This window comes from Sylvia atricapilla, chromosome 1 (genome assembly GCF_009819655.1).
Source record: "Sylvia atricapilla isolate bSylAtr1 chromosome 1, bSylAtr1.pri, whole genome shotgun sequence".
In the NCBI taxonomy this organism is placed as follows: Eukaryota; Metazoa; Chordata; class Aves; order Passeriformes; family Sylviidae; genus Sylvia; species Sylvia atricapilla.
This window is the reverse complement of record NC_089140.1, coordinates 76,826,399-76,841,565: the sequence shown is the minus strand read 5'-3', so window position 1 is coordinate 76,841,565 and position 15,167 is coordinate 76,826,399. Positions and strand designations below refer to the sequence as shown.

At 34.3% G+C, this 15,167-nt stretch overlaps 1 protein-coding gene across 1 annotated transcript in view; it reads right to left on the bottom strand.

The window, feature by feature from the left end:
• The window catches only part of CDH18 (cadherin 18), a 159,245-nt gene that overhangs the window by 17,583 nt on the left and 126,495 nt on the right, over positions 1–15,167 (bottom strand). Inside the window, exons 7-8 of the mRNA XM_066326304.1 lie at positions 14,716–14,852; positions 1,684–1,805 (exon numbers count right to left, since the gene is read on the bottom strand). Coding sequence (XP_066182401.1) covers positions 1,684–1,805; positions 14,716–14,852 — 259 coding nt within the window. The remainder of the gene's footprint in view (positions 1–1,683; positions 1,806–14,715; positions 14,853–15,167) is intronic.

Sequence of the window (15,167 nt, the reverse complement as noted above, 5' to 3'; positions counted from 1 at the left end):
TACTATCTTTAACGATACTGGTGCTATGGCAGGCATAGTTTTTGCATTCTGTGCTTACTAGTATAGTGCACAAGGAGAGAAAGCCACAGTGATTTCCTGCTTATGCTGGGCCACTTGTTGATGAGTGTAACAATAAATGTCTTATAAAGAGTATGGTTATCAGACCTTTTTTGACAAAATGCAAAGTCATTCTTAGAAATTTCTACGAAAATACTAAAGATCAAAACACAGATTTTCATATACCATGAAGCATGAAATATTTTAAGAATTATAAACCACTGCATACCTACATCTTGAACTTGATTCTATCTCAAGGTGAGCAGAGAGGAATTGGAGAAAGTTTAAAGGAGGAAAGAATGGAAGGGCTTATGTTTAAATGATCAAAAGTCTGGAATGGCTTTATCATCGATTGCTCCTGTTAAATAGGACTGGTTCAGTATGGACAAAAAAACAGCTAAGGGAAAATGTGCTAGAGATTTATCCATGTCACAGTGATAGAAAATAGAGATCAACTACACTCCCTCTTTCTCTCACAAAAGAACAGGTAAATATTGATTGAAGACCATATGAAAAGAATAAAAAAAAAAAAAAAAAGTTTTAGACCTTACTAAAGCATGCAATTAAATGACAAAATTTCTTGGTTCATGAGGTAGCATACCAAAAGTTTATGTTTGTTGTAGGAAAAGTTAGGTTCATATGAGATGACTATTAAAGGATTATTAAAAAATACACAAACCACATTTAGATCAGGAAATTACCAGCAAATAATACCAGGGAAGTCTTTGTGGTAAATATCATACACCTTTGCCATGTTCTTATACTGTACTTTAGGTGCCAGTATTTGGCTACTGGTGGAGTGAAGATAACTTTGATCTGGCTACAATCAGATGACATATGGCATTTTTATAGTCTCAGGTTTAAAAACAGAAATATGTCACTATACATTTGTGTACACTCTTTTTAAAGATTCGATGAAAATAATGTCATTGTTAGTAATATATTAATATATCTCGGGAAAGATATGACCTCATAGTACAACCTGTGCAATAATGCAAAACAAGAACAGTCTTGTGGGTAAAACTCAATCTATGCAGAAAAGCAAAAGAATTTGGCAATATTGTCAAACCCTGGGCTGCAATGACATGCATTATTCAGAGGAGCAGTGGCTGGGATATGATTCAGCTATTCAGTCACAGTTCTCCCCTCCCCATGCTCATAGTTGTGAAAAACCCATTCAAGATCTTTTGTGTAATGACACTTTATAGACAAAGGCAACCAACAAGCAAAGAGTGAGGATGTGAGCCATGCTCACCAGTCACGTGAGTGAGCTGCATTTGAAAGATTGCTACTATGTGGCACTTGGATGAGAAATGTTAAATCTGATTCATTCACTTTGTTCAGGATAGTGGCTTGTCAAATTATTTCCCTTATCTGACAGGATTAAAGTTTTACCTGTTTTTACAGAAGATAGCTTGAGTATTTTTTTTTTGCAGCAACAAGAAAGAGATATTGAAAAAATGCCAGTTTTCTCTCTTTTGCCAAACACAATTAAAATTTCAATCAAATACAAAATGCTCAAATGAAATCAGAAAGAGTTTTGCTATGTTACAAACTTCTGATTTATGTGACATTAACAAAGTAATCATTCTTTATCACTGGAAGAAATATAGCTATGAGAGTTACCTGACCAGGCTTTGTATTTTCACAGACGACTACATCATAATCTCTGGCAAGCTCGGGAGGATTGTCATTGACATCCAGGATTCTAACACCAACTGGAACGTGGCTCACTAGCCCAGGATTGTCTGAAAAACACACAGGATGGTATTAAGCTTTTTGCAATACTCAATATTGCATGTCATCCTTAATTTAAAAGTGGTTTATTAACACAATGACTAGATGAAAACTGGATTCAGCTAGAGAAATTTAGGTAACAACATACTAAAAGAGGTTTGTTGTGCTTCGTTAACTGTTTTGAAAAAATCAAATAACAAGAGTGAGAAATATGGCATGAGATTTAAGTCATTTAAATCAAATGCAAGCTACTCTGGAAATGAAGTGGGAGGAAGCTGCTGGACTTATACTGTCACACTATATGATAAGAAATGATCAATTTCTTAGTAATGAATGTTAAACTGTCATCACAGTATTGAATTAAACCTAATACATAAATAAAAATATTAAAGCATTTTTCTTTTTCACAGTTCCTTAAAGAGTTTAGAAAATAAAATGCAAATATAATAATAAAATTTATGGTTTATATAAAGTTTTCCCAAGCTTGAGTTCTGGTTTCTCACAAGTTACTGTAGTAAAATGAACAATAAATAGAATCCTTTCAATAAGATTAGTTTCCATGATAAAACGGAAAAAAAAAAGCAACCCAACACAGTTCCTTTCCGTCTGTAACACCCTTGTTCTTCCTTCTAAGTACTAATGTAATTTCCTTTTGTTGAACGAATTAAGTATTTAAACATTTTATAATTATCTGATGAATTCCTACCGGAGTCTGTACAAGTATCAATCAGTTAGATGACAAACTTCATCTTACATTCACCAACTAAATGGGATTATCAGTAGAAGACAGTTAAGTCAATCTTTCAAATGGAATAAAATGGAAGAACGGGGTATTATAAATTGACATTTCAAAAGGTCATGTCTCTGTGCGTGAGAAAAACAAAAAAACTAAAAATAAAAAGAGATAAACATTAGTAGTCCAAGCTTCATTCATGGTGAAATTTCATTCACCATGGTTATTTTGATCATAATTAATCCCTACCATGTTTCTGCTAAAAAGGCTCATTTGTAAAATGTCTTATATTAGGCACACCTTTAATGATCTCTTTTTAGAATTCTGGGAAGCATTGACTGGACACATACTTGTCTTTAAAACCACCAGTGATGTAGGCTCACAATGAAAGAATATTTGAGAATGTTGAAGTTTATTTGACAAATGGAGAGATCTCTCCTTCTCTGTTTTCACGTGGGATACTAGCCAAAGCATCTAGGTCTTAGAAGTCCCTTCAGATTTTTCACATTCTAACAAACATATGTATGTTCACATGATGATTTTAATTCACTTTTGAAGCTTAGTCAGTCATCCCCATAAAATGGTAATAGAAAGAAGTTTAAAAAGTAAACAGAAGAGTTAAGTAACAGAGGAATGTTATTTCGAATTACCATTAGCATTAGAAGTTAGAAGAACATGCTCAGAAGCATTTATAGTCTGGAAAATTCCATTATCTTGCCAAAAATTTCCCTTGACTGTTCTTTTCATCTTTACCCCAAATCTATGAATATCTTTGTAAGAGGTGAACTAAGAGATTAAACTGGACTATATCAACTGTGTTTATGCAAGAATGAGGCTTTCTATTGCTATCTAAAAACACCTTTAGTAGAAAACTTTGAAGAAAGTTAAAATGCTAGGCATATATAAGTGAAGGAAAAATGACACTTGGCTGTCCACTAAGTATTTGGGAGAAGGGATCTATTTATTTGTCTTTGCTGTTTTTTCTGAAGGAAGCAATCTTCTCTCCAGGAGAACATTTGCAGTATGAGTATTAGTAGAAAAAGATGTTTGTTCCTTTCCTGGAAGTAGGTCAAAAGATTGTGCAAAACACCACAGCCAGTATAGATTTAACTTTTCTTACTGATCACTTAAATGTAACTTACAACTCATTTAGGTACCATACTCTGTCAGTGTAATCAGACAATGAAATAAAAAAAAAAAAAATCCTGTAATTATAATTACAGAATATGATATCTATGGGTCAAATAAACTTTGGTTTTGAGTCTTCCTTGGGGAGGTTCATGAACATAATTTATGAGGTATGTGAACTAGAAAGTGGTATAAATGAAAGGAAAGACAATGCACATAAAGAGAGAGTACATAAAGCATAATAATGAGCTAGAAAGCAAGGATTACTGTAAAGGGTTAAAGATTATTAAATTAATTTTTGAGGAGATTCATAAACTGTAACAAAGAATTTGAACATCTTAATACCACAGAAAACCTGGAAGAGCTTTAGCAATAAAGCAACAGAAGTTGTGATTATCAGATAATCATGGGATCACTGAAAAATCTTAGTTGAAAGGGACTTCTGGAAGTCACTGGTCCAGTTTCCAGCTCAAAGCAGGGCCATCTTCAAAGGTATAAGGCCATAATACATCTAAGAGGAAGGGAGCAAAAAGGTAAAGAGAGAACAGGGCAGTGAGTACCACAGATAAAGGACTGCTCTGTAGGCCTGGCATGACCAAAAGAGTGAAATACTTTTGTTTCAGTACAGTGCTGCAGACCTCTTTGCCCCACCTTGAATGTGTCCTCTTGTATGCCTGTCACTACTGCTCAGAACAACCTTAGTCTGTCTAGATTTGCAGCAGGTTTACAGAGAGATTTTATGGACATTAAAAAAGTTTACTTTTATTTCCTTTGCAGCTGTTGTGCAGTACAAAGAATGTATAAATACCTCATCAGTTCAAAAGAGCTCTTTATGCATGAGGTAATAACACTCTGGAAGCTGGTACCTCATGGGATCACTGACATTTGCAGGCAAATTTCCATACTGACAGGCACTCACTACAAAATGCTAATGGTACAGTATTAACAGTGCTTACCAAAACAGTCTTGAACAGTGTGCACACAACATAAATTTGCATGCAAGGCGACAGAACAGTTTATAATGGGGGAAGAGAATGAGAAGGAATTGAAGGAAATATAAGGTAGTTTTTTTTTTCGTGTTTTGATTTTGATAATCAACATATACTCCAATCTTTTTCAAGAATAAAATTCACCTGCAATCTCCAAACCAATCTAATAACTGGCACATTTGATAGTACATTTTTCTTAATTAGACAAATTTCTTGCAGCAGTTTGGCAGATTTCCAGTTTTAAGATAATCGATGCTGACATACGTTTCAGGGCTGTGCATAACAGAATATTCTGTGTCCTATTAGCATTATGCCCCAAGAATGTATTTTTCGAAGTGAATGTTCTCAGTTTTAAGAGGCAACTGAAGCAGAAATATTGCTCTGATTCACCTATGCTAGGGACTTACTTTCTTATGCTTGAGACTTTTCCCAGAATAAATAGTTTTTCTTCCAGAATATTACACATCTATAAAATAAATCAATTTCATTATCAGATACTCCATTGGCAAGTCCACTCTGAATATACAGAAGTTCCAATTTACAGCCAATGCGAAGCCTTGAATCTTCTATTAGTTTCTGTGGGCAAAATTTAAAATCCCTATTTAAGAAGAATGAATTCTAATACTATTACTGATGTCTGAGATTTTGTTTTCACACTAACAAAATTCCCATAGAGTTTATGAAAAAAATTCTACCTGAATAACTTTCACAATAGAAGTGCTGACATCAGCAATCTTTTGTGGGTTTGTTTATTTTTTTTTTTTTAAGTTCGCTAACTGAAGTCCATTTTGACATCTTTTCAAGACCTTACAATGCAAACCAATACTTAGGAAATTCAACTAGCTCTATATACCATTACTTTTCAAAGAAAAGTAAAAAGGACTCATCACATTTCTTAAATAAAGATTTGTTTGAACACATTAGAAGAATAAACATGGATCCAGAAGGATAAAATACACTACTGTAACAAAGCTAAAGTGATGAAAAAGTGTCCAACATGCAAATGAGAGTAGCACTATTAATAAAACACTAATTCAGGATAGTAAAAATGTGATAAACTGAATTTCCTGGCAAGGAGAAGATTATGTAGAATCTAAGAACAAGTGTAATGTTCCAGTCTTCTTTTTTTAAGGAAGTGAGTATTTCTAAATAATGTTATCTGAAGATGGATAACAAATTTTTTTTTTTTTGTAATTTAAATTTAATAAATTAATTTTTAATAAAAATTTAAATTTTTACTGATGAACCCAAAGCTGAAGGCACTACTAACTAACATTTCTTGTATCACAATAATAGTGATAGCAGCAGCAACTACAGAAGCAATAGTAATAACTATAGTACTGCAGTAGACTGAAAATATTTAGAGCTTTCAAGCTGGAAATGCTCTCTTGCCTTAATGCAAGCAAAATTCCCACAGATGATGTTGGTGTTGATTAGAACAGGGAACCACAAAACATACTGGTTCTGTGTCTGGAAAAGCTCATTTTGAGATTTCTGTCACAAAGCTTCAAATGAGGAAATAAATGCCATATGATTCCAAATTCTATCCCTTCTCTAGGGCCCCACCTTGGTAGCTAAGAAGACCCATACCCTACCCTATTTTCATATGATAACATAGGAATATCTTCATCATAGCTCTTCCTAAAGAAACAACAGAAGAAAATTCACCATGCCTGAAGCCGATGACTAAACCAATATAAACAGGGAATAAGCACTGAAATTGGAATTGGAATAATTTCTTCAACACGATGGAGAACTAACTGCCTCTCAACAGGTGTAGGATCTTTTTTAAATCATTTTTGTAGGCTTTTTGTAATGCATTGATAAGCACATTTAAAATAACAGATTTTACTACATCCATATGATTTTGAACACTTCCAGGAATTGTTATTTCACCACTTCTCTGGGCAGCTTGTTCCAATGCCTGACCACCCTGCCAATGAAGAAATGTTTCCTAATATCAAGATGAAATCTCCCCTTGTACAACTATAAACCATTTCCTCTTGTCCTTTCACTTGTTACTTGGTAGAAGAGGCCAACCCCACCTTGCTGCAACCTCCTCTCAGGTGGTGGTAGAGAGCAACAACATCTTCCCTGAGCCTCCTTTTCTCCCAGCTGGTTCCAATCCCAAATGGTTGGATTCAATGATCCTAGAAGTCTTTCCCAACCTTAATGATTTTATGATGCTATAAATTCATATTGCTGTGATGCATTAGCAGGCAGATTGCCAAACCTGAAAGTAAACTGTATCCTTGATAAGTTTGGACAGTACTGTGTCCTGCTTTCACCAGTAAAAAGATAGCAGATATCCAGGTCCTTGTCCCTACACCATGACTAAGAAAGTCTCAAAATTCAGATCCTGTAGTTTTGTTTTTACAATCCCCTTTAATCTCTGTCATATTTAGGGAAATACTTTTGTGGCAGGTTCTGTTTCTTGGAAAAATAAAGTAAATGTTACCAATACCAAAAGTCTTTTTGAAGCTGAACTAGCAGGCAGATTGCAAGTGAGGTAAAAAATGAATGAATGCAATTTTGCTTATTTTGCTTTTCCTTGGTGAAGGCCGGGTTTATGGTAACAGTTTTATTTATGTTTCTGCAATGTATCTATAGAGATAATCATAAATACAGAAAACAATACAAAAGACAATATTTCCCTCTAATGATATTAAAATTTTAAAAGTAGTGAATTTCATTGTTTAACTCTATTCTCTATTGCTACAAAAAATTATGTGTTTTGAAAAAAAAACAGACACCAAAAATCACTATGAGGACATTTTATAAATTTCAAAGAAATACTGAGGCATAGATCTAGCAACAAACTCACTGGTATTGAACAATCATCCTGTTGTCCACCAGATGGAAATGGTTAGGAGTTTATAAAACTGCAACAGCATTTTGTTCTGATTTAGATTCTTAAAGATATTGTTAAGGAAACATTGTCTAAAAACTAATTATTTGACACAAGCTACTGAAGTTATTTTGGTTGTGTAGAAAAAATTAAAATAAGAAAACAAATGGACACAAATTCTTGTTCTTTTCTTTTAGTATGCCAAGAAGTTATTCCTCCAAAGACTAATTTTCTTCAGGCAATGCATATGTTTCCTTCATGTGTTTCAAAATAAACAGAAATTAATTGTGTATTTTTGTCTTTTGATTTCACGTTTTGTAAAATAAATCAGCTTGCCTCTTAACAGCGTTAACAGAAATACTGTTTATACTTTATATCCCCCTCTAGCTTCAGTTATCCTTCTCCATATGACAGTCCCGTGTAGTGCTATCAGGAATAATATATTTTAATACCCTACCCAATTCTTAGTAATTTCTTTCCTGTAAACATAAAATGTGAAAAAGAACTGTCAAATTCTTCTCATAACTTGCTGTTTAAAGATGGCAATATGGGGAGCAATATCCCTGTGATTCTAAAGAACAGATATAACCACACCTCACTATAACAATACACTTTACCTGTTTATTTGATGTAATTATAGGAGTTTCATTATTCAGCATCTCACAAGGTTTTATATTTCACTGCTACATATCTTATTAGTTGTCTCTGTGAATCCTGTTTTCATCTGAATCATGTAACTGTATCTTTCTGTTATTGTTTTTTACCAAGACTTATTAAAAACAACTTATGTTATAACTAGAAAAGACACTTTAATGTTTTTTACTCTAAGTCTCATTAAATAACTGTTCCAAACTTTTATTCTTGCGAGTTATCCCGGCTTTTCGCATATTTAAATTCTGAGCAGGGTTTGTTGGCACTCTATTAAAATGTGTGTAAAAGTTATTTTTTTGAGTAATTTTTTGTAATGACTTTTTCCTGGAATCATTTCCTTAGCACATCTGGTATTGCATAGTTAGTGAAGTACTGCTCTAACTCAACACTTTGGTATTTCTTCCCCTGAAGTTTATATAAGGAATATGCATGGCAAAGTAAATACAGAAGATGTATAAACAAATATATTTGTTTTCTTGGGCATTTTTTTTCAATATCTTTCTTTTTAATGCCTTAGAGATTTTTTTTTCTATAAAATCAACTGCATTATGTATCTCCAGTATTTTGATTTCTAACCCATTATAATTTCAAAGTTCTGTATACACAGTATCCTTTCACGTGGTCATTTTTTGCTGTCTCCTAATAGGATTTCATTAAGTCTAGGGGAACTGACAGAAGCTGGCATGAAACAACATTATTTCAGTTCTCCTGTCCTATACAGTCTCTCCCATCTTTACTTATTAGGAACTCTTTATTGACCCTTCAAGCACAAGTTTTTTCCAATTGTATTCAAATTAGTCCTTTAAGCAAATAGTGGAAAATGGCCTGATTTTCCATTAGCAGCCACTGCAGAGCATTTTGGAGACACTCAGGAGTGCCATAACTCGATCTCCAAACTGTTGATGAACGATCCCCAAACTGTTGATGAACAAATAAATCCAGAAATCCATTCTACACACTGATATGAAAACCAGCTGCACAGGAGAAATATGTGAAAACTTCCCAGTAAATGGTACCTTTAAAATCTTTAAAATATAAGCACTTACCTTGCTTTTAAAAATCACGTTTCTAATTAGAAGCACAGTTATTATCCATCTAAATGTCCAATACATTTTGAACTCAAATAATCTTTTAACATTAGTATCACCTGAAAAATGTGTCAAGACACTGTTTTGCTCAGTTTTCTTCTTTTATTTTCTCCTCCACAATAAAAACACAATTCCCAGTATCAAAAAAATAATCACAGAATCATTGATTTGGAAGGTGCCTCCATAGATTTCCAAGTCCACGGCCTGTGGTCAAAGCTAGATCTACAGTGCACATTGGTCTGGGCCATGTCCAGTTGGGTTCCGAATGTCTCAAAGACAGAGAATCCACAGCTTCTCAATGTGACCTGTTCTAATTTTTGATCAATCTCACATTAAAACCATTTTTATTATTTGGTTTAAATGGAATTTTCTGTACTTCAGTTTGTGCACATTGCCTCCTGTCATTTTACCAGGTACTATGCAGATAAGTCTTTCCTCATGCTGATCATCTAGTCATATCTTAGGCTCTCCCTAACAGTCACTTAAACACACTGATAAGCTCCTTCTGAGCCTTCACATTTCCAGGCTGAACAATCCCAGCTTTTTCAATCTCTCCTCATATGAGAGACACTCCAGTCTTAATGATTTCATGCCCCTTCATTGGACATAGTCCAGTATGTCCATGTCTCTTTTGTACTCAGGAGCCCAGATCTGGGAGCATTCTTTGTGTGGCCTCACCAGGGCTATAAACAGAGGAAGAATCACCTCTCTCAGCCTGCTGGCAACAGGTTTTCTCACACAGTGCAGAATAGCATTGACCTCCTTTGCCACAATGACACATCACTGGCTCATGTCCAGCTTTCATCCACCAGCATCTCTACAACCCTTCTTTCAAAAGCTGCTCACCTGCCTGTTGCTCCTGAATGTGAACTGATGCATAGGATTATTCCTCTCCAAGTGCTGGACTTTGTATTTCCTGTTATTAAATCTTTATTCACCATTTAATTTTCCTGTTATTAAATCTCTCTCCGTTTCCTGTTCACTCATTTCTCTATCCTGTTTAGATCCTTCTGGTTGTTAATATGACAGTGTGATGTATCAGCCATTACCCCAGATTTGTGTCATTTGCAAAGAGAGTGAGAGTGGCTGAGACAGCACTCTGTTCCACATACCACATTATTAATGAAGGGATGAGAGTATTGTATCCTGCATAAGCCACCAGGAGTATCTCCTAGTGACTGGACTCCAGCTGCAACTTGGGCTGCTGGTTACAGCCCTTTGAACCTGCCATTCCAGACAATTTTCAATCCACTTCGCCCTTCAATTATCTAGCCCATTCTTCTATGTGTCTTGTTTTCACATGAATCTCTCTCAATCTTCCTTAATTCTTACCAGCTAGGGAGGCAATTTTGGAATTTGAATTGCTTCCTATCATTGAGTGCTATCATTATAATGAATTCTAATTGACAGATTCTATGCTAGTCCTTAAAATAGTTCAGCCTTAAGTTTTTACACTTCCAAAGGGACAGACTGTATTCTCAGTATTATTATGACTGCATTTCTTTCCTCTAAATCAGTCTTTCATCTGTTATAAAACATTGTTCATTTGCTCTGTATTTTCCTATTCTCGTTACTCCTGTCAAAGGGTTGTTCAAAAAAACCTTTACTAGAGCTAAGAAAATTGTATATTCTCCCTCTTTCAAACAGATGTTTCAATTTTTTTCCAAGAATTCTAAGAAATCAATTAAATGGTGATAATTCTATGTGAATCTGTATTTTAAAGTATTACTACTACTATTCGTACTACTACTTCTTCCACCTGCCCCAGATTTAGTCTCTAGATCCTTCAATACAAACTGTAGTACTACTTTATCATCTTATTCTCTAATACCACAAAGATATTTCAGGAAGAATCAGTACTGAAACAATCAAAGTAGATACTTCTGGACACAAAAATTCCACTATTCTTCCCTGTATGTTTATGTTTTAGCTGCTGTTTAAGGACAATGCATGCTAAAGAAAGACTTCCCATCCACTCTTGTAATAATGGTGTGCTTTAAGAAGTAACAGCACAAACAGAAAATAACCCCTGTTGATTATTACATCAGCATTACTCCCACAGAGCAAAGTGGTAGGACTTCCTCAGATTTCATAGAGGACATTTGACCAACGCAGACAGTATATCACATAGAGAGACGGAAAGTGAAAATAAATGTCTTATGAAAGGTTCAGAAAGAATAAGGCTAAAGAATGAAAATATCATACATTTGGGGGCAGAAATATAATGTCAATTCTAAATTTCATTTATGTAAAATAAGACCAGTTACAAATACTGGCCAAAAGGACGATGAATAGAAACTGAATTCTATCAGTGAAATGTAGCACAAAGTCAAGAGAAGAAAACACTACAAGAAACTAACTACAATCAGCACTTTATACCTACAGAGCACCTCTTCTTGTTGAAGGAATTCAATCTTTATGGGCCTTGCAGGTTCTGCTGTGTTCTTGGCCAAGCAAATGTGTCAGAAACTGCAAATGCCTTTTACTATGTCAGGTATATCTGAGGAATACCACTCCCGAAGCTAAATAACACTTTGGTCATAGCCTTTGACTGATATTTCAGCTTTAGTCCGAGTTCTGTAATAGCTTGTGCTTGAACTTGAAAGCAAAAGCCTTAAGACTTTTGGGATAGATAGCACTTAAAGAAAGAGCTTTGGCCATACACAACATATGCTCCTTGTTCCACCATAAATTCAATTATTAAGTTCTCAATGGATTTGGAAGAGAACAATAGTGATTTCCAAATTACTGCAGATAAGAAAATGGCTGAGGAAGTAGACACAAGGAAAGCCTGTCTGTCATTTAGGCCTGTCAGTCTGTATATCATCCATCTCTTCTTCACTACTGCTTCTTCCTTTTTTCATAAATGAATTGTTTTTCCAACTGACACTATAGATTTACTTATTTTTCCAACCCGAGATTTAACAGTAACAAAGGCAGTTGAGAGGGACAAAAAATTCAGATCTCTGTTTTCCTGTAACAAATTGCACCTGAAACAGAGAATTCTAAGCAGACTATCTTAAAAAAAAAAACCTAAAACCCTAAGAAAAAAAAAAAAAGAAAAAAAAAGAAAAAGAAAAGAGAATAATTCTTCTATCTCTTATATTGTTATAATAATTAATATATTATATCTGTTTTATAACTAAACCAGAATTCCATTCTGGTTTAGTTATAAACATAATCCTCCTTCTTCTATTCTCAGCATGATAAATGTACTAGTACTCTTCTGATTATGTGAAACAAATAGTATGGAGAAACCTATGTTTAAGTTTTATGCTACTGAGATTTCTTTCTGAAAAATAATTACATTTCAATGGTTTCCAAAACAGGACTCATGACTACTCTTTTTTTCAGTGTCACAATGTAGCTTTTAAATCCTATTTTTTTTTTATTAACAATATTCACCTGTTTATGATTAGGATTTAATTATATTTTATTTTGTGCTGTATTTAAACAGGATATTTTATATATGAGAACACTGCCAAGCCCACAGGACTGTTAGTGTTTACCTTTTCAAAGAGCTAATCATGAAATTCTAGATCCTATTATTTACTATAGGAAAGTACTTATCCCAAAGTGTCAATTTAGTTGTGAATGTAGGTACAATAATAAGAAACAATTTGTTGTCTTTATGAAATACATTCATGTTGCAGTGCACCCCCACACCTGAGTAGATGTTTCCATATTAGAAAAAAAGGTTTAAGTTAAAGCCCTGGAACTTTTAAGGAAGAAGAACCAGAACCTTCCATGCTCTTTTCACCGTAATCAGCTCAGTGACAGGACAAAAGCATCAGTTGGATCCTCGAGTTGTTCCTCAAGGAATGTAGCTGTTTTCTATTGGGCAGCAGGTCAAAAACCTCTCCTAAACTGTTGAGGACTTAAGAGAGAATACAGAGATTCTCAGGGCTTTTGTGGTAGGTCTTAGCAGGTGCAAGGAACCTCCTTGTACCTTGCGCTGCTTTTATTCTTTTGTTCTGTATAGTTTGTTATTTTCTTCTTTAATTAAAACATTTTTGCTTTTTCAAAACACTTCCAATCAAGTCGTCTTGCTAATTATTGTTAAGCCATTCCTGAGAGGTTGCTGGTCCACCCTCAGAGCTTGATACACGTTTGTGGGGCTAAAAACACACCAGCCTCACACAGCCTGTCTCACATTCATGTTGTTTATTTTGCAGCATGTGCTAGTGCTGTAGTGGCAGAATAGATTAAGTTTTAACTTCGAGATGAAACAGATAAAAGCAGAGCAGGCTCGACAACGTTAGTGGAACCTGTTGGAGGTAAAACCTGTGTTTTATCATTAAAAAGAAAAAAAAAAAAAGGAAAATTAATATACATATGTCACCCTGATTTTTCAGCTTTCTGATATTTTACATTCTTGTATTGGAGTTCTCAGGCTTGTAACAAAAATAAAGACTGATGTTTTGTAAACATGCATTCCTTTCCAGGAGGAAAGACAAATTGATGGACTTCTAAGTTAACCACTGGGGTCAGAGAAGTGTTACTCTCGCCCCCCAATCCCTAGTCAAAGTCTAAACCCTATTTAAACCCCAAACCATAATAAACTTTCTCTTCTCACTTCACAACATGACAAGTGAGTGTGGTTCTTTAGTGTCCTCTAGCACCATACATAAAAGCATTTTACAGTTTTGATCAAAATCACTGCCTCTGTAAGATGGTATCATGAGTAGTGCTTAGCAGGATTGAATCTATCAGTCCAAGGTGGGACTTTTCTTCCTTCTTGTTTCTTAAATTAAAACTTTTACTGTGGAAAAAAATAAAAACTGTGTAATAGAAAGGTTAACTTTAAGCTTTAAAGAACTTTAAAGAGTTCTTTAAACTCTCCTTCCTCAAGTAGAAATATTTGTCTCAGACTACTCAGCCAAAGGGTTTTTGATCATTGTAGAGCTTATCTGAGGCAACGGAAATTCGTAAAACTTAGAGGACTTTCAAATGCACAGATAAGTATTTATTGTGTTTTTACTTGGCAATTTGCCTATTAAAAGGCCAGAGAAATAATCAGAAGTTACTAGGCATCTGAAGTATAAATCAAATGGGGATACAGTCAGCATCCAATTCGGTAAAACAGTTGATAGCAGATACAAGAAGGAAAGATTAAATTTTCAGACAGTACTAAATAGTCTTAACTTCTAAAGACATATGAATTGTGAAACACAAGTGGGACAAGACTTTAGGACACTGAATGCTTAGAAATGTTGTTGGGTAAGTTGGCAGCCTTCTGTCCCATGCAGAGAAATTTGGCAAATTTACACAGGTGGAATCACATAGGCATGTGTCATTTTGTTTAATTGTGGAGTTAGAGTATTCACACACACAGAGAAAACCTTCCTTTATCCAGACTATCTAAAAACCCACTGATGTTAAAAGGAACATAACATATTAAGGTTGTCTTTCTTAAAATCTGAGAGTGATTATTTTCCTTTCTAATTTTTATTTTCCTTACTATGTGCCAAATAAATTATTTACCTATCTCAGAAGCAGCCACTGTGATGTTGTACCAAGGGGTCTCCTCTCTGTCAAAGATCTTGGCAGTCTTAATGGTCCCGGTACTAGCATCAATGGTGAAATACCTATCTTCTTCTGTGTTATGATCAATGAAATATCTATGAAGAAATATAACAATAAATATATATTCATTGTAGTATATTTAATCCAAAGTAACAGAAAGCTATATCAGAATATTATTTTCAAGCTTTTAAAATCATAGGCATTTTAAAAAACAAGCAAAAAATCTATAATTTGTAGAAACCCAAAGTAACACCATATTTCATTTCTTTCATAATGTTTTATTTCTTTTGATACATAACAATATTTTCACTGTGAGTCACAAAGATATAAATTGCTAACAGGTGATATTTTGCACAGCAGTATACAGCCCTGTCAAAGGTAAAATACACTTGTATTTTCATGAAAAATCA